This window comes from Xenopus tropicalis, chromosome 9 (genome assembly GCF_000004195.4).
Source record: "Xenopus tropicalis strain Nigerian chromosome 9, UCB_Xtro_10.0, whole genome shotgun sequence".
NCBI classification, from domain to species: Eukaryota; Metazoa; Chordata; class Amphibia; order Anura; family Pipidae; genus Xenopus; species Xenopus tropicalis.
The window spans coordinates 345,187-365,893 of record NC_030685.2 but is presented as its reverse complement, the minus strand read 5'-3'; the positions used below and the strand labels follow the sequence as shown (position 1 = coordinate 365,893).

General features: G+C 56.6%; 1 protein-coding gene across 1 annotated transcript; it reads left to right on the top strand.

Moving 5' to 3' along the window:
• Positions 1-3,867: 3,867 nt before the first annotated feature.
• On the top strand, positions 3,868-20,136 carry tufm (Tu translation elongation factor, mitochondrial). Its single transcript, XM_031893293.1, has 13 exons — positions 3,868-3,946; positions 12,297-12,334; positions 14,968-15,040; positions 15,382-15,501; positions 15,885-15,984; positions 17,001-17,178; positions 17,256-17,360; positions 17,707-17,871; positions 17,946-18,078; positions 18,153-18,257; positions 18,451-18,602; positions 19,446-19,565; positions 19,788-20,136. The coding sequence occupies exons 1-13, from the start codon at positions 3,904-3,906 to the stop codon at positions 19,959-19,961; spliced, it is 1,506 nt and encodes a 501-aa protein (XP_031749153.1). The 5' UTR covers positions 3,868-3,903; the 3' UTR covers positions 19,962-20,136.
• The last annotated feature ends 571 nt before the right edge of the window (positions 20,137-20,707 follow it).

Sequence of the window (20,707 nt, the reverse complement as noted above, 5' to 3'; positions counted from 1 at the left end):
CATCTCCCCATAATGTTTTCTGTACTAGAGAGCAGAGGGCCCAATTAAAGGGGAAGTAAACTATGCATTTGTATAGAGCAGCTGTCATTGTGTATCTGGTTCCTCAATGTCTCTACTTGTACAAACCCAGCGGGGGCCCTGGGGCCACCCCCCGGTCACATTCCTAGTTCTAATTCATTGAAGGAACTTGGACCTGGTGCCACTGCTGCTAGGAGAGCTATGAAACCGGATCAGTGACCAATGGCCAAGATAAACGACTGCTCAGACTGTAAGTAGGCTGAGACTTCACCCGAGATTCAGCATCGGGGAGCTCCGATATTGTCTCCTCGGACAATTGTTCCACCTCAAGAACTGGAACCACAACTCCCAGTGACTCCATAGCGGCTGCCATTCCCCGAACCTGCTACTGCCAATAGGCTGATAGGTGGAACCCCTAGTGCTGGGACTTCCCAAGTCCTTCACAGATAGAGGACTTTCTCCAGAGCCCACCGTTAAGGCTTCTCCGCCTTCAAAACGCTCTTCGGAATATTAATCCGTCTGAATCGGGCGACATCGCTCCCATATTCTGATGAAGATATTTTCCATGACCGACCCAGTGGAAGACTCTTGTCAACATGGCTCAAACGGTCATCATCTGCCAAACTGGAAGTGTCCAAGGATCTCCTTAAAGGGATTGTCACTGGCAAACATATTTTTTACAAAAAATAAACTACGCTACCACCCGAGGAGGTGGTATTCAAGGACCTGAGAACAGGCAGTTGGTCTGGTGGTAAGACGCCCCTCTGGCTTAGTCATTGGTCCAAAGATCAAGCTTTTGTCCTTCATGTTCGCAGTAGAGTCCTTGTTTGGACCTCGGGTACTAGTGAATGTCACCAGTGGAAAGAGTATTACCCCCTGGCAAAGACCAATGCTCCGACGGGACAGGTAGGTTCTCCTGCAGAAGAGGGTGGTCTACTCAGAATAGAAACCTTTGTTTCTTTCACTCTTTTCACAGACCAAAGTAGCAGACAAAGTAGACCCACGTGGCAGCAATAGGCCAGAAATTGCAAGAAGTCTTCCATCTCCAAAGCCAACTCCCCTGACGCGACACCTGTGGAGCTGGTTGGCACTATGGAAGGCATGTCACAGACCAGTGGGTGCTGAACATTATCAGAAACTGTTACAGAATACCCTTTGCACCCAACTTTCCTCCCTGTTTGTCTCTTTCTAGTCAAAAACAAGAAGCCTTGAGAGCCCTTAGTAGAGAAATAATAAAGGTTTGAGATGGAAATGGTCAGATTGGTGACGGTAGACGTCTCTCTATAAAGGTGGCCTTTCTCATTGCCATCGTGCCATCAAACAGACTCTCTGGGATGGCTGACCTTTCCTGCAGATAAACCTGGGCTGCTCATTCACTGGGACATGGTTTCCCCCTGGTTTCATTAGTGAGGTAGTGACAGAATTCCTTCTGATCCAGGACTTTGTGCTACCGTCCTTCTGCCCACAACGACCGACGTTCGCTTTATAAACTGGATCCTGCTCCAGAAGTCGGATCTATATGAAGCCACCGGCCCCATACGGGGAGGCCCGATTGTCTTTCCGGGTCTGGAGGCATCGTAGCCAGATGGCTAATGGAGACTGCTGGCACAGCCTATGGTCAGACTGGGTTACCATGGGCATTCTAGGTCCGCAGAACTAACTTGCAGAGGAGCAGCCTGGGCATCAGCCAATGCCATCATTACGTTTTATTATTTATATTGGTTTGATTTCACTTTGGTGCTATTTGGGCACAAACTTCTCTATGCCGCTGTGGCACAGTGATTAGCGTGCATTTGCCCAGTCAGCCTACAGCTCTCCCCACCCACTTGCAGGGCAGCGTTTAGATGCCCCCTATTGTTTGCACTACCAGGAGGACCTGAGAAGAGGGGATTTTGGGCCCATAGTGTCCGTACGGAGCAGTAAGTGCCAGCCAGGCTGAGTGTGAGTGGGTTCTGTTCTCTCGGTACTTTCCTGCAGTCTGTTTTGAGACTCCATATTGTGCAATCGCCATGGACTGTTCTTTCCAAACAAACTAAAGGTGAGAGGTGGAGCCAGCATATGGGGACCAGAGGCGGAGCCTAGGGGTGCCTGCCTGCTGCTGCTGTATAGTGTAGATATCACCCACCTATCCCTGTATCAGCTAGGGATAATAAATACCACGGTAACCACCACAACGGCACTTTGAAGCATTCCAGAGCTAAAAGGACATGTAAAGCCTACATTGTATATCAGTTGGGCACGTCTCCCCCACCCAATGGCACCATTAGTACTGCATATACCCCCTCCCCTTGCAGCACCATCACATGTTCCGAAAGCAAATAGCAGCTCTCACCCGGCGGCCATTTTCCCTCTGATACATAATCCGTTACATTTAAATCTGCAAACAGCCTACACTACAGACCCTTATTCAGCGTACATCAACAGTGCAGGCTTACACAGGCACAAAAAGTTCTGCTGTGTTTGAGCTGAGCTCAGGAGAGCTGGTTGGCAGAAAATAATGGAAGCAGACAGCTAGAGCTGAGTTTCTATGGGAACCAGCAGTGCCATCTCTTCATTGGCTGCTAGACGGGGGGGGGGGGGGGGGGGGTGTTTAGTAATCTGAGCTTAGTACAACTGAGCATGCCCAGAAGTCAAAGCAAATTCCCAAGGGAGGGGTAAGTGGGTTACAGGGGGAGAAGGAAATCTTAGTGATTAAGGGGATGCTGCAGCCTTATGGTGGCCATACACACTCGCTTGGCAAGGTCGCCAAGCTAAATCCCCACCTACTGGTGGGTGATATCGGGCAAATTTAGGCAAACGATCGAATTATAACAACGGTAATTGGCGCAGTCGGTTCAGGGACTACATTTTTTACCCTGCCTGATGGGATTTCAGGGCAGGTATTGGTCGGGCAGGCTCGTCGTTACTGCCCCTACACTGGCCCATAAGCTGCTGAGTCAATCCAAGGGACTGATAGTGGCAGCTACAATCTGCCCGTGTATGGCCGCCTTTACTATTAACCTCTGCAGCGGCAGGTATTGAAAGAGGCTGTTCTCTGATTAAATGCTTGTGTGTGGGGTTTACTTGTCCTTTAAGCGACGTAATTCCCATCCGACCAACTCGCTGCTTAAATCTATACAGAAACCTTGTGCCCTGTGTATGTATCTTTATTTATAAAGCGCTACTTATGTGTTCAGCCCTATGTACCTTTCTACAGTGAAATATATATATTAATACCCTACAGGTAAGTACTGTCCCCCCCATATCACTAGCCCTTAATGCTTTGCTTTCCCTTTAATATATAACCTGCCGTATGGGAACTGTAGCATAAAGTTTATTGGATTAACAGGAAATATAAGGGAGTGCGGCCCCCCAACAGCGATATCACCCCAATACTTAGTGTAACAGCCCCAGGCGCCCCTGTAATAGCCCTGGGTGAGTGTGTGGGTTTGGGGGGTATTTTTGCCCAATCAGTTCCATGTGACGGCTGCCGAGCAGGGACAAACTGCTGCAAATCAGCCATAGATTTCCCATGATATTGGGGGGGGGGGGGGGGGGGGGGGTGCCACAATATTGTCCCCCACCCCCCTGTATAAATGGGTTTGTAGCTTTCCCGCTGTGTTTGGGCTCACTGTGGGAATATCCAACCCCTGCGGAACTGCAACTCTCTGCACTTGAACATTACCCTGAGGGACTGGTTGGGACCCTTCCATCATTTCTTGGTTTAACTGCCCCAACTTGGGGTATCTCTATGTGCTGCGCCCTCACACCCCCCTGGAATTTATACATTTCCCCCCCAAACCGTAGTGTTTTGTGCCTTTTCCCCACCCAACATGGCCGCCCGGCGCTTCCCTAAAGCTACATCTGCCGGCTTCCGGTTCCGCTCAGGCACTTCCGGACCCAGGCATGATGGCGGCTCGCATGGTGCTGTCTGCGTGTGGCAAAGCCGGTGAGTCCGTTTGTAGCGGAGCCGGTACCGCTTGTTCCGAGGGGGATGTGTCCCAGCGGGGAGTGGGGCCCAGGGGGAGCCGGGACAGGGGCAGGGCGCACAGGGGCTTCCGCTGAAGGTCATGGGATACCAAAGGTCACCCCCAGCATCATCGCACCATGGTACAGTCCTACTCACCCTTCTCTATAGGGGCCCATGGGCTTCCCTTACACTTACTCCCCCCCAGCATCATCGCACTATGGTACAGTCCTACTCACCCTTCTCTATAGGGGCCCATGGGCTTCCCTTACACTTACTCCCCCCCAGCATCATCGCACCATGGTACAGTCCTACTCACCCTTCTCTATAGGGGCCCATGGTTCCCTTACACTTACTCCCCCCAGCATCATCGCACCATGGTACAGTCCTACTCACCCTTCTCTATAGGGGCCCCATGGGCTTCCCTTACACTTACTTCCCCCCCAGCATCATCGCACCATGGTACAGTCCTACTCACCCTTCTCTATAGGGGGCCCATGGGCTTCCGCTTACACTTACTCCCCCCAGCATCATCGCACCATGGTACAGTCCCTATCACCCTTCTCTATAGGGGCCTATGGGCTTCCCTTACACTTACTCCCCCCCAGCATCATCGCACCATGGTACAGTCCTACTCACCCTTCTCTATAGGGGCCCATGGGCTTCCCTTACACTTACTCCCCCCTCAGCATCATCGCACCATGGTACAGTCCTACTCACCCTTCTCTATAGGGGCCCATGGGCTTCCCTTACACTTACTCACGCCCAGCATCATCGCACCATGGTACAGTCCTACTCACCCTTCTCTATAGGGGCCCAGCCATGGGCTTCCCTTACACTTACTCCCCCCCGCATCATCGCACCATGGTACAGTCCTACTCACCCTTCTCTATAGGGCCCATGGGTTCCCTTATACTTACTCCCCCCCCAGCATCATCGCACCATGGTACAGTCCTACTCACCCTTCTCTATAGGGGCCATGGGCTTCCCTATACACTTACTCCCCCCCAGCATCATCGCACCATGGTACAGTCCTACTCACCCTTCTCTATAGGGGCCCATGGGTTTCCCTTACACTTACTCCCCCCCAGCATTCATTCGCACCATGTACAGTCCACTCACCCTTCCTATTAGGGCGCAATGGGCTTTCCCTGTACACTTACTCCCCCCCAGCATCATCGCACCAGGGTACAGTCCTACTCACCCTTCTCTATAGGGGCCCATGGGTTCCCTTTGATACTTACTCCCCGCCCAGCATCATCGCACCATTGGTACAGTCCTACTCACCCTTCTCTATAGGGGGCCCATAGGGCTTCCCTTTACACTTTAACTTCCCCCCCCAGCATCATCGCACCATGGTACAGTCCTACTCACCCTTCTCTATAGGGGCCCATGGGCTTCCCTTACACTTACTCCCCCCCCAGCATCATCGCACCATGGTACAGTCCTACTCACCCTTCTCTATAGGGGCCAATGGGCTTCCTTACACTTACTCCCCCCCAGCATCATCGGCACCATGGTACAGTCCTACTCACCCTTCTCTATAGGGGCCCATGGCTTCCCTCTATACTTACTCCCCCCAGCATCATCGCACCATGGTACAGTCCTACTCACCCTTCTCTATAGGGGCCCATGGGCTTCCCTTACACTTACTCCGCCCCCAGCATCATCGCACCATGGTACAGTCCTATCATCCTTCTCTATAGGGGCCCATGGGCTTCCCTTACACTTACTCCCCCCCAGCATCATCGCACCATGGTACAGTCCTACTCACCCTTCTCTATAGGGGCCCATGGGCTTTCCCTTACACTTAACTCCCCCCAGCATCATCGCACCATGGTACAGTCCTACTCATCCTTCTCTATAGGGGCCCATGGGCTTCCCTTACACTTACTCCCCCCGCAGCATCATCGCACCATGGTACAGTCCTACTCATCCTTCTCTATAGGGGCCCATGGGCTTCCTTACACTTACTCCCCCCAGCATCATCGCACCAATGGTACAGTCCTACTCACCCTTCTCTATAGGGGCCCATGGGTTTCCTTACACTTACTCCCCCCCAGCATCATGGCACCATGGTACAGTCCTACTCACCCTTCTCTATAGGGGCCCATGGGCTTCCCTTACACTTACTCCCCCCCAGCATCATCGCACCATGGTACAGTCCTACTCACCCTTCTCTATAGGGGCCCATGGGCTTCCCTTACACTTACTCCCCCCCAGCATCATCGCACCATGGTACAGTCCTACTCACCCTTCTCTATAGGGGGCCCATGGGCTTCCCTTACACTTACTCCCCCCCAGCATCATCGCACCATGGTACAGTCCTACTCACCCTTCTCTATAGGGGGCCCATGGGCTTCCCTTACACTTACTCCCCCCAGCATCATCGCACCATGGTACAGTCCTACTCACCCTTCTCTATAGGGGCCATGGGCTTCCCCTTACACTTACTCCCCCCCAGCATCATCGCACCATGGTACAGTCCTACTCACCCTTCTCTATAGGGGCCCATGGGCTTCCCTTACACTTACTCCCCCCCCAGCATCATCGCACCATGGTACAGTCCTACTCACCCTTCTCTATAGGGGCCCATGGGCTTCCCTTACACTTACTCCCCCCCAGCATCATCGCACCATGGTACAGTCCTACTCACCCTTCTCTATAGGGGCCAATGGGCTTCCTTACACTTACTCCCCCCCAGCATCATCGCACCATGGTACAGTCCTACTCACCCTTCTCTATAGGGGCCCATGGGGTTCCCTTATACTTACTCCCCCCAGCATCATCGCACCATGGTACAGTCCTACTCACCCTTCTCTATAGGGGCCCATGGGCTTCCCTTACACTTACTCCCCCCCAGCATCATCGCACCATGGTACAGTCCTACTCACCCTTCTCTATAGGGGCCCATGGGCTTCCCTTACACTTACTCCCCCCCAGCATCATCGCACCATGGTACAGTCCTACTCACCCTTCTCTATAGGGGCCAATGGGCTTCCCTTACACTTACTCCCCCCCAAGCATCATCGCACCATGGTACAGTCCTACTCACCCTTCTCTATAGGGGCCCATGGGGTTCCCTTATACTTACTCCCCCCCCAGCATCATCGCACCATGGTACAGTCCTACTCACCCTTCTCTATAGGGGCCCATGGGCTTCCCTTACACTTACTCCCCCCAGCATCATCGCACCATGGTACAGTCCTACTCACCCTTCTCTATAGGGGCCCATGGGCTTCCCTTACACTTACTCCCCCCCAGCATCATCGCACCATGGTACAGTCCTACTCACCCTTCTCTATAGGGGCCCAATGGGCTTCCCTTACACTTACTCCCCCCCAGCATCATCGCACCATGGTACAGTCCTACTCACCCTTCTCTATAGGGGCCCATGGGGTTCCCTTATACTTACTCCCCCCCAGCATCATCGCACCATGGTACAGTCCTACTCACCCTTCTCTATAGGGGCCCATGGGCTTCCCTTACACTTACTCCCCCCCAGCATCATCGCACCATGGTACAGTCCTACTCATCCTTCTCTATAGGGGCCCATGGGCTTCCCTTACACTTACTCCCCCCCAGCATCATCGCACCATGGTACAGTCCTACTCACCCTTCTCTATAGGGGCCCATGGGCTTCCCTTACACTTACTCCCCCCCAGCATCATCGCACCATGGTACAGTCCTACTCATCCTTCTCTATAGGGGCCCATGGGCTTCCCTTACACTTACTCCCCCCCAGCATCATCGCACCATGGTACAGTCCTACTCATCCTTCTCTATAGGGGCCCATGGGCTTCCCTTACACTTACTCCCCCCCAGCATCATCGCACCATGGTACAGTCCTACTCACCCTTCTCTATAGGGGCCCATGGGCTTTCCCTTACACTTACTCCCCCCCAGCATCATCGCACCATGGTACAGTCCTACTCACCCTTCTCTATAGGGGCCCATGGGCTTCCCTTACACTTACTCCCCCCCAGCATCATCGCACCATGGTACAGTCCTACTCACCCTTCTCTATAGGGGCCCATGGGCTTCCCTTACACTTACTCCCCCCCAGCATCATCGCACCATGGTACAGTCTACTCACCCTTCTCTATAGGGGCCCATGGGCTTCCCTTTACACTTACTCCCCCCCAGCATCATCGCACCATGGTACAGTCCTACTCACCCTTCTTCTATAGGGCCCATGGGCTTCCCTTACACTTACTCCCCCCAGCATCATCGCACCATGGTACAGTCCTACTCACCCTTCTCTATAGGGGCCCATGGGCTTCCCTTACACTTACTCCCCCCCAGCATCAATCGCACCATGGTACAGTCCTACTCACCCTTCTCTAATAGGGCCCATGGGGTTCCCTTAACTTACTCCCCCCCAGCATCATCGCACCATGGTACAGTCCTACTCACCCTTCTCTATAGGGCCCATGGGCTTTCCCTTTACACTTACTCCCCCCCCAGCATCATCGCACCATGGTACAGTCCTACTCACCTTCTCTATAGGGGCCCATGGGCTTTCCTTACACTTACTCCCCCCCAGCATCATCGCACCATGGTACAGTCCTACTCACCCTTCTCTATAGGGGCCCATGGGTTTCCCTTACACTTACTCCCCCCCCAGCATCATCGCACCATGGTACAGTCCTACTCACCCTTCTCTATAGGGGCCCATGGGTTTCCCTTACACTTACTCCCCCCCCCAGCATCATCGCACCATGGTACAGTCCTACTCACCCTTCTCTATAGGGGCCCATGGGCTTCCCTTACACTTACTCCCCCCCAGCATCATCGCACCATGGTACAGTCCTACTCACCCTTCTCTATAGGGGCCCATGGCTTCCCTTACACTTACTCCCCCCCAGCATCATCGCACCATGGTACAGTCCTACTCACCCTTCTCTATAGGCGGCCCATGGGCTTCCCTTACACTTACTCCCCCCCAGCATCATCGCACCATGGTACAGTCCTACTCACCCTTCTCTATAGGGGCCCATGGGCTTTCCCTTACACTTACTCCCCCCCAGCATCATCGCACCATGGTACAGTCCTACTCACCCTTCTCTATAGGGGCCCATGGGTTTCCCTTACACTTACTCCCCCCCAGCATCATCGCACCATGGTACAGTCCTACTCACCCTTCTCTATAGGGGCCCATGGGTGTTCCCTTACACTTACTCCCCCCCCAGCATCATCGCACCATGGTACAGTCCTACTCACCCTTCTCTATAGGGCCCATGGGTTTCCCTTACACTTACTCCCCCCCAGCATTCATCGCACCATGGTTACAGTCCTACTCACCCTTCTCTATAGGGGCCCATGGGCTTCCCTTACACTTACTCCCCCCCAGCATCATCGCACCATGGTACAGTCCTACTCACCCTTCTCTATAGGGGCCCATGGGCTTCCCTTACACTTACTCCCCCCCAGCATCATCGCACCATGTACAGTCCTACTCACCCTTCTCTATAGGGGCCCATGGGCTTCCCTTACACTTACTCCCCCCCAGCATCATCGCACCATGGTACAGTCCTACTCATCCTTCTCTATAGGGGCCCATGGGCTTCCCTTACACTTACTCCCCCCAGCATCATCGCACCATGGTACAGTCCTACTCACCCTTCTCTATAGGGCCCATGGGTTTCCCTTACACTTACTCCCCCCCAGCATCATCGCACCATGGTACAGTCCTACTCACCCTTCCTATAGGGGCCCATGGGCTTCCCTTACACTTACTCCCCCCCAGCATCATCGCACCATGGTACAGTCCTACTCACCCTTCTCTATAGGGGGCCCATGGGTTTCCCTTACACTTACTCCCCCCCAGCATCATCGCACCATGGTACAGTCCTACTCGCCCTTCTCATAGGGGCCCATGGGCTTCCCTTACACTTACTCCCCCCCGCATCATCGCACCATGGTACAGTCCTACTCACCCTTCTCTATAGGAGGCGGCCCATGGGTTTCCCTTACACTTACTCCCCCCCAGCATCATCGCACCATGGTACAGTCCTACTCACCCTTCTCTATAGGGCCCATGGGGTTCCCTTACACTTACTCCCCCCCAGCATCATCGCACCATGGTACAGTCCTACTCATCCTTCTCTATAGGGGCCCATGGGCTTCCCTTACACTTACTCCCTCCCAGCATCATCGCACCATGGTACAGTCCTACTCATCCTTCTCTATAGGGCCCATGGGCTTCCCTTACACTTACTCCCCCCCAGCATCATCGCACCATGGTACAGTCCTACTCACCCTTCTCTATAGGGGCCCATGGGTTTCCCTTACACTACTCCCCCCCAGCATTTCATCGCACCATGGTACAGTCCTACTCACCCTTCTCTATAGGGGCCCATGGGGTTCCCTTACACTTACTCCCCCCCAGCATCATCGCACCATGGTACAGTCCTACTCACCCTTCTCTATAGGGCCCATGGGCTTCCCTTACACTTACTCCCCCCCAGCATCATCGCACCATGGTACAGTCCTACTCACCCTTCTCTATAGGGCCCATGGGTTTCCCTTACACTTACCCCCCCCAGCATCATCGCACCATGTACAGTCCTACTCACCCTTCTCTTATAGGGGCCCATGGGGTTCCCTTACACTTACTCCCCCCCAGCATCATCGCACCATGGGTACAGTCCTACTCACCCTTCTCTATAGGGGCCCATGGGCTTCCCTTACACTTACTCCCCCCCAGCATCATCGCACCATGGTACAGTCCTACTCATCCTTCTCTATAGGGGCCCATGGGGCTTCCCTTACACTTACTCCCCCCCAGCATCATCGCACCATGGTACAGTCCTACTCACCCTTCTCTATAGGGGCCCATGGGCTTTCCCTTACACTTCATCCCCCCCAGCATCATCGCACCATGCGTACAGTCCTACTCACCCTTCTCTATTAGGGCCCATGGGGTTCCCTTACACTTACTCCCCCCAGCATCATCGCACCATGGTACAGTCCTACTCACCCTTCTCTATAGGGGCCCATGGGCTTCCCTTACACTTACTCCCCCCAGCATCATCGCACCATGTTACAGTCCTACTCACCCTTCTCTATAGGGGGCCCTGGGTTTCCCTTACACTTACTCCCCCCAGATCATCGCACCATTTACAGTCCTACTCACCCTTTCTCTATTAGGGGCCCATGGGGTTCCCTTACACTTACTCCCCCCCAGCATCATCGCACCATGGTACAGTCCTACTCACCCTTCTCTATAGGGGCCCATGGGCTTCCCTTACACTTACTCCCCCCCAGCATCATCGCACCATGGTACAGTCCTACTCACCCTTCTCTATAGGGGCCCATGGGTTTCCCTTACACTTACTCCCCCCCAGCATCATCGCACCATGGTACAGTCCTACTCACCCTTCTCTATAGGGGCCCATGGGCTTCCCTTACACTTACTCCCCCCCAGCATCATCGCACCATGGTACAGTCCTACTCACCCTTCTCTATAGGGGCCCATGGGTTTCCCTTACACTTACTCCCCCCCAGCATCATCGCACCATGGTACAGTCCTACTCACCCTTCTCTATATGGGGTTCCCTTATACTCCCCCCCCCCCCCAGCATAGTGAGGCTGGGACTGTAACTGCCCCACAGGGGGTAACAGTAACTTCTAGTCTCCTGACAGTGCTAGGGGCCCTTATTGGGGGGGTTATAGGCCTGGGGGCCCTTATTGGGGGGGTTATAGGCCTGGGGGCCCTTATTGGGGGGTTATAGGCCTGGGGCCCTAATTGGGGGGGTATAGGCCTGGGGGCCCTAATTGGGGGGTTATAGGCCTGGGGGCCCTAATTGGGGGGGTTATAGGCCTGGGGCCCTTATTGGGGGGTTATAGGCCTGGGGCCCTTATTGGGGGGTTATAGGCCTGGGGCCCTAATTGGGGGTTATAGGCCTGTGGGCCCTAATTGGGGGGTTATAGGCCTGGGCCCTAATTGGGGGTTATAGGCCTGGGGGCCCTTATTGGGGGGTTATAGGCTGGGGGGCCCTTATTGGGGGGTTATAGGCCTGGGGGGTTATAGGCCTGGGGGGCCTTATTGGGGGTTATAGGCCTGGGGGGTTATAGGCCTGGGGGCCCTTATTGGGGGGTTATAGGCCTGGGGGGTTTATAGGCCTGGGGGCCCTTATTGGGGGGTTATAGGCCTGGGGGCCCTTATGCTATGGGCCCCATATTGCAGCTCATTGCTGGGAATAGGCTGCCAGTCGGCTTCTGCTATTGGACAGGCCCTTGCCCCCCAGACTGGCATTCTGTACCCACAGATAAAGGGGGGGGGGGGTCGCTGTGATTTCACTGTAACCAACTCTCTCTCTCCCCACAGTTCTGCCCGGCGTTTGTGCTGCCAGTCTGCGCTTTGTGGTAGGTACCCGCTGCTTTAGCCCTGGGGGTGTCACATTTAAAGGGGAAATTCACCCCCAAACTTACATTTGTTGTGTTTTGACAGTTCTGTGTAAATGTATCGGAAATAAGTGTTTGTTTTAGTGTTTATATTCTGTGCACTGCTCTGCCCGACTCCTGAACCCTGTAATAGAATCTGTTGGACCAGGGGTCCTCACACTTAAACGGATGCGCGTACGTTTGGGCACGGGTGGGTAAGGGTCGGTGCAGGTGGGTAAGGGTCGGTGCGGGTAGGTTTGGGCGCGGGTGGGTAAGGGTCGGTGCGGGTAGGTTTGGGCGCGGGTGGGTAAGGGTCGGTGCAGGTGGGTAAGGGTCGGTGCGGGTAGGTTTGGGCGCGGGTGGGTAAGGGTTGGTGTGGTATGTTGGGCGCGGTGGGTAAGTAGCTCTTCTGGGTCGCGGCCTTAGGTTGTGGTCGGCATCTGGTGGTAAGGTTGTTTCGTGGTACATCTCAACTTGTCCCTTGCCCCTATCGCACGCGACGGCTCGTCTCCTTGCCCTAGAGACCTTGTCCGTCGAGGATGTGGGTAGCGTTGGTGCGGGTGGGGTGAAGGGTCGTGCGTGGTAGGTTTGGGCGCGTTGTGGTAAGGGTCGGTGCGGGTAGGTTTCGCGCTGGGTGGTAAGGGTCGGAGTCTGTCGTGGCGTGGTAAGGTTTGGGTGCAGGTGAGGTTAAGGCGTCGGGTTGCGGGTAAGTATTGGACGCGGTGGGTAAGGGGGGGGGTAGGTTTTGGGCGCGGGTGGGGTAAGGGTACGGCTGCGGGTAGTTTGGGTCGGGTGGGTAACAGGCGTCGGTTGTGGGTAGGTGGGTGGGGTGGTAAGGGTCGGTGCGGGTATGGTTGGGCCGGATGCGTAAGGGTCGGTGTGGGTAGGTTTGGGTGAGGTGGGGTAAGGGTCGGTGCGGGTAGGTTTGGGCACGGCGTGGGCACGGTTGGGTTGGTAGGTTTGGCGCGCGTGTTGCGGTAAGTCGGTGCGGGTAGTTGGGTGCGGGTGGGAAGGGTCGCGGGTGGTAGTATGTTGGGTGTGCGGTGGGTAAGGTCAGGAAGGTTCGGTAGGTTGGCGCTGGGTGCTGTGTTCGGTAAGGGTCGGTGCGGGTAGGTTGGGCGCGGGTGTGGTAAGGGTCTGTTGTGGGTGGTTGGTTGCTCAGGTGGTAAGTCGCGGCGGTAGGTTTGGGCACGGGTGGTAAGGGTTGGGTTGTGGGTAGGTTTGCGCGGGTGATCTGGGTAAGTGGGTCGGTGCGGGTAGGTTTGCTGTGGCGGGTGGGCACGCGGTCGTGTGGGTAGGTGTTGGCGCACGTCTCGTCTGTGGGTAGGTTTGGGCGCGGGTGGGTAAGCGTCCGGTGCGGGTGGTAGGTTGGCGGGCTGGTAGGGGCTCTCGGTGTGGGTAGGTTTGGGCCGGGCGTTGTTTTAGGGGTACCGTTTGGGCGCGGGTGTGGTAAGGGTCGTGCGGTAGCGTAACTTGGGCTGCGGGTTGGGCACGGCGTCCGGTGTGGGGTAGTTTGGCCAACGGGTCCGCCGCGTTTGTGGGTAGTCTGTGCACGGGTCGGTTGGTGGTAGGTTTGGGCCACGGTCGGTGTGGGTAGCGTTGGGCACGCGAGTCTCGGTGTGTGGTAGGTTTGGCACGGTCGGTGTGGGTTACGTTTGGGCACGGGTCGCCGTGCGTAGTTTCGGTGCGCGGGGTGGGTAAGGGTCGGTGCGGTAGTTGGTTCCGCAGCCGTGGTAAGGTGTCGGTGCGGGTACGTTTGGTGCTTCTGTGCGTGGGTAAGGTGTCAGAATAGTGCGGGAGGTCCTTGCGGCACGGGTCGAGGGGGTGGGTAGGTTTTGGGTCTATCGGGTCAGGTTGTGGGCTATGGTTTGGGGCGCGTACCTACCTTGTGCCTGCATTGGTAAGGGCTTCGGTGTGGACTGTGTGGTGATCTTGGCGCGCAGGTCCGTGCGGCAGTCAGTTTCGAAGGTCTGCGAAGGTCGCTGTGGGGGTAGTATGATTTTGGGGTGACGAAGTGTGGTTTTGGAGCGCGCAGTCCTGGTTGCGGGATGTTTTGGAGCGCAGGCCGGTTATGCGGCCGTCATGAGGATTTGCGCGACATGGCCGGTGGGGGGTGTTCGTGCGCAGCGGTGGGGGTGGCCGTTGGGGTGCGCAGTGCCGCGTAGTTTTGTACGTAGCTCGCGGATAGGTTTGCTGCCCCGTGCGTGGGTGTAAGTTGCTGGGCGCACGTGCCGAGTTGCCGTGGGTTTGGTGGCGGGTCAGTTTGGTGCAGTCGGATCCACAGATGTGGGTCAGCTTTAGGGTTGCCAGGTCGGTGTGCGGGTCAGTTTGCGCGCTGCAGGGTCGGTCAGGTGGCTGTGTCGTTGCGTCGGCAGGTCCGGTCCGTGGTCCGGAGGTTTCGGCGAGGCCGGTGCGGGTCGGGTTTGAGGTGGTGCGTCATTCTTGTGCTATGTCTTCTGTCGAGGATCTGTGTGGTCGTTTGGGTTGTGTTCTGACAGATAACCTGCACTCTGCTAAGGTCGCGGCTTGGACGTTAGTATTTGGCACAGCACATCCATGTACATGATGCATGGTTCCATTCGAGCGTTCATGACCTTTACTCCTCTCTCCCATAGTCCCGGCCCAGTCCTGCTGCCCGCTGGTGCCCCCTGCTGTTCCGGGCATATGCCACAGAGGCCAAGAAGACTTAATCGTAGTTAGGGACAAGCGCAGCATCGTCCAGGTGCGAGCCATTGTGCATGTGGGGATCATGCCAAGGATCCACCCTGACAGCTGCCATTACCTCATAGAGATAAGTCTGGGAGGGAGGCCCCGGGGTTTATCGGCCGTTCCCCTGGTGCCAGGTCAGTGCTAGTGAGTAGTGAGCCTCTGAGTGGCGGTCTACGTGGCCGCTTCCCCGGCTGCCAAGGCAGGCGTAAAGGTGATGAGTGAAAGGCGGGTTACTGGGGCCGTATCCCTGTGGGCCAATGGCAGTGCTATGTGGAGAGTTGAGGCGTGAGCGTACTGCGCCTTCTGTTCCCCTGTGCCAGGCAGTGACATAGTGAGAGTGAGCGCGGGTACTGCGCCGTTCCTCCTGCTGTCCAGGCAGGCGTGCTGGTGGGATAGTGTGAGGCGACTGCGTTCCCCTGGGCCAGGCAGGCTGGTCGGGAGTGAGGCCGCACGGTATAGGCCGCACTTCCCCTGTGCCAGGCCAGCTCGCTAGTCGCAGAGTGCAGGCAGCTACTGCCAGTTTCCCCTTGTTGCCAGGCAGGCTAGTGAGGTGAGTGCAAGGCGCAGTACTTGGCCGACGTCCCCTGTGCCAGTGGCGGGCTGAGTGGGAGTGAGCTTGGTTTACTGGCCTCGTTCACCCTCGTGCCAGGCGAGGCTGGGTGGGAGTGAGTGCGGGCGCCCTACTGGCCCCGTCTCCCCTGTTGCCAGTGCAGCGTCGTGGGCCAGGTGAGGTTGCGCCCGTCACTGAGCCTTTCCCCCTGTGCCAGGCAGGCTGGTCTGGAGTGAGGGCGCCTGATGGTACTGCTGTGTTCCCCTGTGCCAGGCATGGAGATCTGCGGTGAGAGTCGAAGGCGGCGGAGTACTGCTCGCTTCCCCCTGTGCCAAGGCAGAGCTATGTGGGTCAGCGTGATCAGTGCCGTGCGGTTAGTCACTCGGCCGCTTCCCGTGCCGAGGCAGGCTAGTGCGGTAGTGAGACGGGTAACAGTGCCCGTTCCCCTGTGCCAAGGCGCAAGGCTAGTGAGAGTGAGGCCGCAAGTGATACTAGGGTACCCAATCAACTGTTCCCCTGTGCCAGCAGGGCTTGTGGAGTGAGCGCGGGATGATACTGAGCCGCCTCGTTCCCCTGTGCCAGGCAGGCTATCGGGTGCGGAAGTGAGCGCGACGTACTGGCCCGCTTCCCCCTTGATGCCATGGTGACAGGCTGGTGGGAGTGAGGGTCTCACAAGTCCATGGCCAAATGTACTTGCCCCGTTTCCCACTCCTGTGCCAGGACAGCGCTAGGTGAGGTGCAGGCGGTTAGTGGCCGTTCCCCTGTGCCAGGCAGGCTAGTGGGAGTGAGGCGGGTAGTGGCCGTTCCCCTGTGCCAGGCAGGCTAGTGGGAGTGAGGCGGGTAGTGGGCCGTTCCCCTGTGCCAGGCAGGCTAGTGGGAGTGAGGCGGGTACTGGCCGTTCCCCTGTGGTTCCCAGGCAGGCTAGTGGGAGTGAGGCGGGTACTGGCCGTTCCCCTGTGCCAGGCAGGCTGGTGGGAGTGAGGCGGGTACTGGCCGTTCCCCTGTGCCAGGCAGGCTAGTGGGAGTGAGGCGGGTACTGGCCGTTCCCCTGTGCCAGGCAGGCTAGTGGGAGTGAGGCGGGTACTGGCCATCCCATTTCTCATCTCCGCTCCTGCCCTGTTCCTTCCCAGTGTCTCGCCTCCTGCCCCGCTATTGCCCCGCCAGTGTCTCGGCTCCTGCCCCGCTATTGCCCCGCCAGTGTCTCGGCTCCTGCCCCGCTATTGCCCCGCCAGTGTCTCACCTCCTGCCCCACCAGTGTCTCGGCTCCTGCCCCCAGTCCACTCCGCTAAACACTCTGTACCTGTGGGGCTGCTGCCCTCTCTATAGACCTGCGGGTGGCTCAGTACAGTACAATGGTGTTTTATGAAAGTTCTATAAACTCCTGCTCTGATTGGTTCCAGTCCTGGCGGAGGCGGGGGGCGCCCAGTTCAAGAAGTACGAGGAGATAGACAATGCCCCGGAAGAGAAGGCGCGGGGCATCACTATCAATGCCTCCCACGTGGAATATGCCACGGCCAACCGCCACTACGCGCACACAGACTGCCCCGGGCACGCCGACTATGTCAAGGTGAGTGTGTGACTGTGGCTGATTGGCTAGAGAACCCCATGTGCCCACCTGCCCTGACTGTTATTTGCCCCGAGCAGAACATGATCACGGGGACGTCGCAGATGGACGGCTGTATCCTGGTAGTCGCTGCCACCGATGGGCAGATGCCCCAGACACGGGAGCACCTCCTGCTGGCCAAACAGGCAAGTGTGTGCCCCCCCGCACATATACATACCCTTGTGTACCCCTCTCCCCCCGCACATACCCTGATACCCTTGTGTGCTCCCCCTGCACATATACATACCCTTGTGTACCCCTCGCCCCCCGCACATACCCTGATACCCTGTGTGCTCCCCCTGCACATATACATACCCTGTGTACCCCTCTCCCCCCGCACATACCCTGATACCCTTGTGTTGCCCCCCTGCACATATACATACCCTTGTGTACCCCTCTCCCCCCGCACATATACATACCCTTGTGTACCCCCCCCGCACATACCCTGATACCCCCCGCACCCCGGCGCTGCTGACCCCCTGCCCGTTGCAGATCGGCGTGACCAACATCGTGGTGTACATAAATAAGGCCGACGCGGTGGACGACAAGGAGATGTTGGACCTGGTGGAGCTGGAGGTCCGGGAGCTTCTGACTGAGTTCGGATACGACGGTGAGAACACGCCCATTATCACTGGCTCCGCCCTCTGCGCGCTGGAGGTAAGTGTTTCCTGCCGGCTGGGGGGCCTCTCATTAGTATTTGGTTCTGTCTGACTGAAACCCAAATGTTACAGAACCGGAACCCCGACATTGGGCTGAACTCCATCATGACACTGCTGGACGCAGTCGACACCTACATCCCCGTGCCCCCCCGCGAGCTGGACAAGCCCTTCCTGTTGCCCGTGGAGGCCGTCTACTCTATCCCGGGTAAGTGGCGCCCCCTGTGCTGGCCCGGCACGTCCTCGCCACCGTGCTGACCCAGTTATCTCCTTGGTTACCAGGCAGGGGGACGGTGGTAACGGGAACGCTGGAGCGGGGGATCATCAAGAAGGGCGACGAGTGCGAATTTGTTGGGCGCAACAAACACATCAAGTCTGTAGTTACAGGTAAAGCTGGAGTAGTGGGAGCAGTGCCTGGCCCCCCCGCTGCTTCTTTGTCTGATACTTACCCGCTCTTGCCTTAATGCCCTCCCCCTTTCGCTGTTATCTGTCTAGGCCCCGCCCATTACAACTCCCTGCATGGTCTGTGGCCCCAGGATTCATTGGTGCTGCCTTATCCCTCACCCCCCCCTTCTTGCAGGCATTGAGATGTTCCATCAGAACCTGGACCGGGCGGAGGCGGGAGACAACCTCGGCGCATTGGTCAGAGGGTTAAAGAGGGAGGATGTGAAACGCGGGATGGTCATGTCCAAACCCGGATCCATCCGGCCTCATCAGAAGATTCAGGCCCAGGTGCGTCCCCAGGTGTTTCTGTTCTGGGTTCTACCGAGCACACGTGGTACCTAGATCCCTCCCATGGCTCGGCCGGCTTTCCCGGGATCTGGGCCCAATAGAGGGCTTGGCCGGCTTTCCCGGGTTCTGGGCCCAATAGAGGGCTTGGCCGGCTTTCCCGGGTTCTGGGCCCAATAGAGGGCTCGGCCGGCTTTCCCGGGATCTGGGCCCAATAGAGGGCTTGGCCGGCTTTCCCGGGATCTGGGCCCAATAGAGGCCTCGGCCGGCTTTCCCGGGATCTGGGCCCAATCGAGGGCTCGGCCGGCTTTCCCGGGATCTGGGCCCAATCGAGGGCTCGGCCGGCTTTCCCGGGATCTGGGCCCAATCGAGGGCTCGGCCGGCTTTCCCGGGATCTGGGCCCAATCGAGGGCTCGGCCGGCTTTCCCGCTGGCCCAATCGAGGGCTCGGCCGGCTTTCCCGGGATCTGGGCCCAATAGAGGCCTTGGCCGGCTTTCCCGGGATCTGGGCCCAATAGAGGGCTCCGGCCGGCTTTCCCGGGATCTTGGTTCCAATAGAGGCTCCGGCCGGCTTTCCGGGATCTGCCCAATAGAGGGCTCGGCCGGCTTTCCCTGGATCTGGGCCCAATAGAGGGCTCGGCCGGCTTTCCTGGGATCTGGGCCCAATAGAGGGCTCGGCCGGCTTTCCCTGGATCTGGGCCCAATAGAGGGCTCGGCCGGCTTTCCCGGGATCTGGTTCCTTCCCAGGGTTCAGTTGGGTTCCATAACGGATCTAGATGACGTTGGCATTGGTGCTGCTCTCAGTCTTGCGGTTCTTTTGACACCGAGGCTTTTCTGCTTTTTGCAGGTTTATATCCTTAGTAAAGAGGAAGGGGGGCGACACAAGCCGTTCGTCAGTAACTTCCTGCCTGTGATGTTCTCTCTGACGTGGGACATGTCCTGTCGGGTCACCCTGCCGGCTAATAAGGTTGGTCTCATTGGGCTCCGCCCTCACTCACTCACTGGGCTGAACTGTTTGCCCAACGAGCCAGTAAAGTAGTAGAACCCGATCTGCTCTTTATATGGTACCGGGGGGGCTTGTTGCCCATACCCAGGGCATGCCCACTTTGTATTCAGCATGGAGTACTGATTGGCCACTCAGCTGCCGGTGCTGCAGTCACATGACTCACTGTAACCCCTCCCATTGCAGGAAATGGTGATGCCGGGAGAGGACACCGCCCTCACACTGACCCTCCGACAGCCAATGGTCTTAGAAATAGGTCAGCGCTTTACCCTTCGGGACGGGAACCGGACCATCGGCACCGGCCTGGTCACTGAAATCTTGCAGATGACACACGATGACGAAGCGAATTGGGGAGGCTGAACCCCACAAAATGAACTATTCTGGGGGGGAGGATCCTTTCAATGAAGAGCAGTCCCTATTGGCTGAAAGCCGACAGCAGCACTTAGTGTCTCCCCCCACCCCCAAATCTCTGCCCCCCTGTAACATATTCCCCTCCCTCAATAAAACCAGAGATTTGGGTTTTTTTCTACCAGTATTTATTGTACTGAGTCGGAACCGGTCTATTGTGTGAGAATTTTGTACCCAAGGCAAGCCCCGTGTTGTACAGTTTGCGCTAGAAGGGAGAAGTTAGAGGCATATAAGTAGGAGAGGTACCATAGGTAGGGCGGAGGGCTATGTTGTACTGTGGAGGCATGGTTGGTAGCGATTAGAGAATATAAGTAGGAGGGAGGTACCATAGGAGTGAGGGGAGGTATGTGTGTGATGGAGAGCATGTGTAGGCCGGATTAGAGAATATAAGTATGAAGGAGTACCAAGGGTGATGGGTATGTGTTTGACTGGGGAGAGCATTGTGTAGAGAGTTTAAGAATATAAGTATGGAGGAGGTGCCATAGAGTGAGGGTGGATGGTATTGTGTGACTGGGTAGGGCACGTGTAGGCGAGTTAGAGAATATAGTAGAGGAGGTTGCCATAGAGTGAGGGAGGGTATGTGTGTGACTGGGGAGGAGCACGGTGGGTAGGCGGAGTTAGAGAATATAATAGAGGGAGTTGCCCAGAGTGAGGGGGATGGATGTGTGGATGAGGAGGAGCCGACGGTGGTAGGCGAG

What these genes read in the sequence shown, in the direction of transcription:
- tufm (XM_031893293.1), top strand. Translation starts at nt 3,904, where the DNA reads ATGATGGCGGCTCGCATGGTGCTGTCTGCGTGTGGCAAAGCCG. An exon ending in CCGCCCTCTGCGCGCTGGAG is followed by an intron (nt 17,872 to 17,945) that starts GTAAGTGTTTCC and finishes CAAATGTTACAG; the next exon opens with AACCGGAACCCCGACATTGG. An exon ending in CATCAAGTCTGTAGTTACAG is followed by an intron (nt 18,258 to 18,450) that starts GTAAAGCTGGAG and finishes CCCTTCTTGCAG; the next exon opens with GCATTGAGATGTTCCATCAG.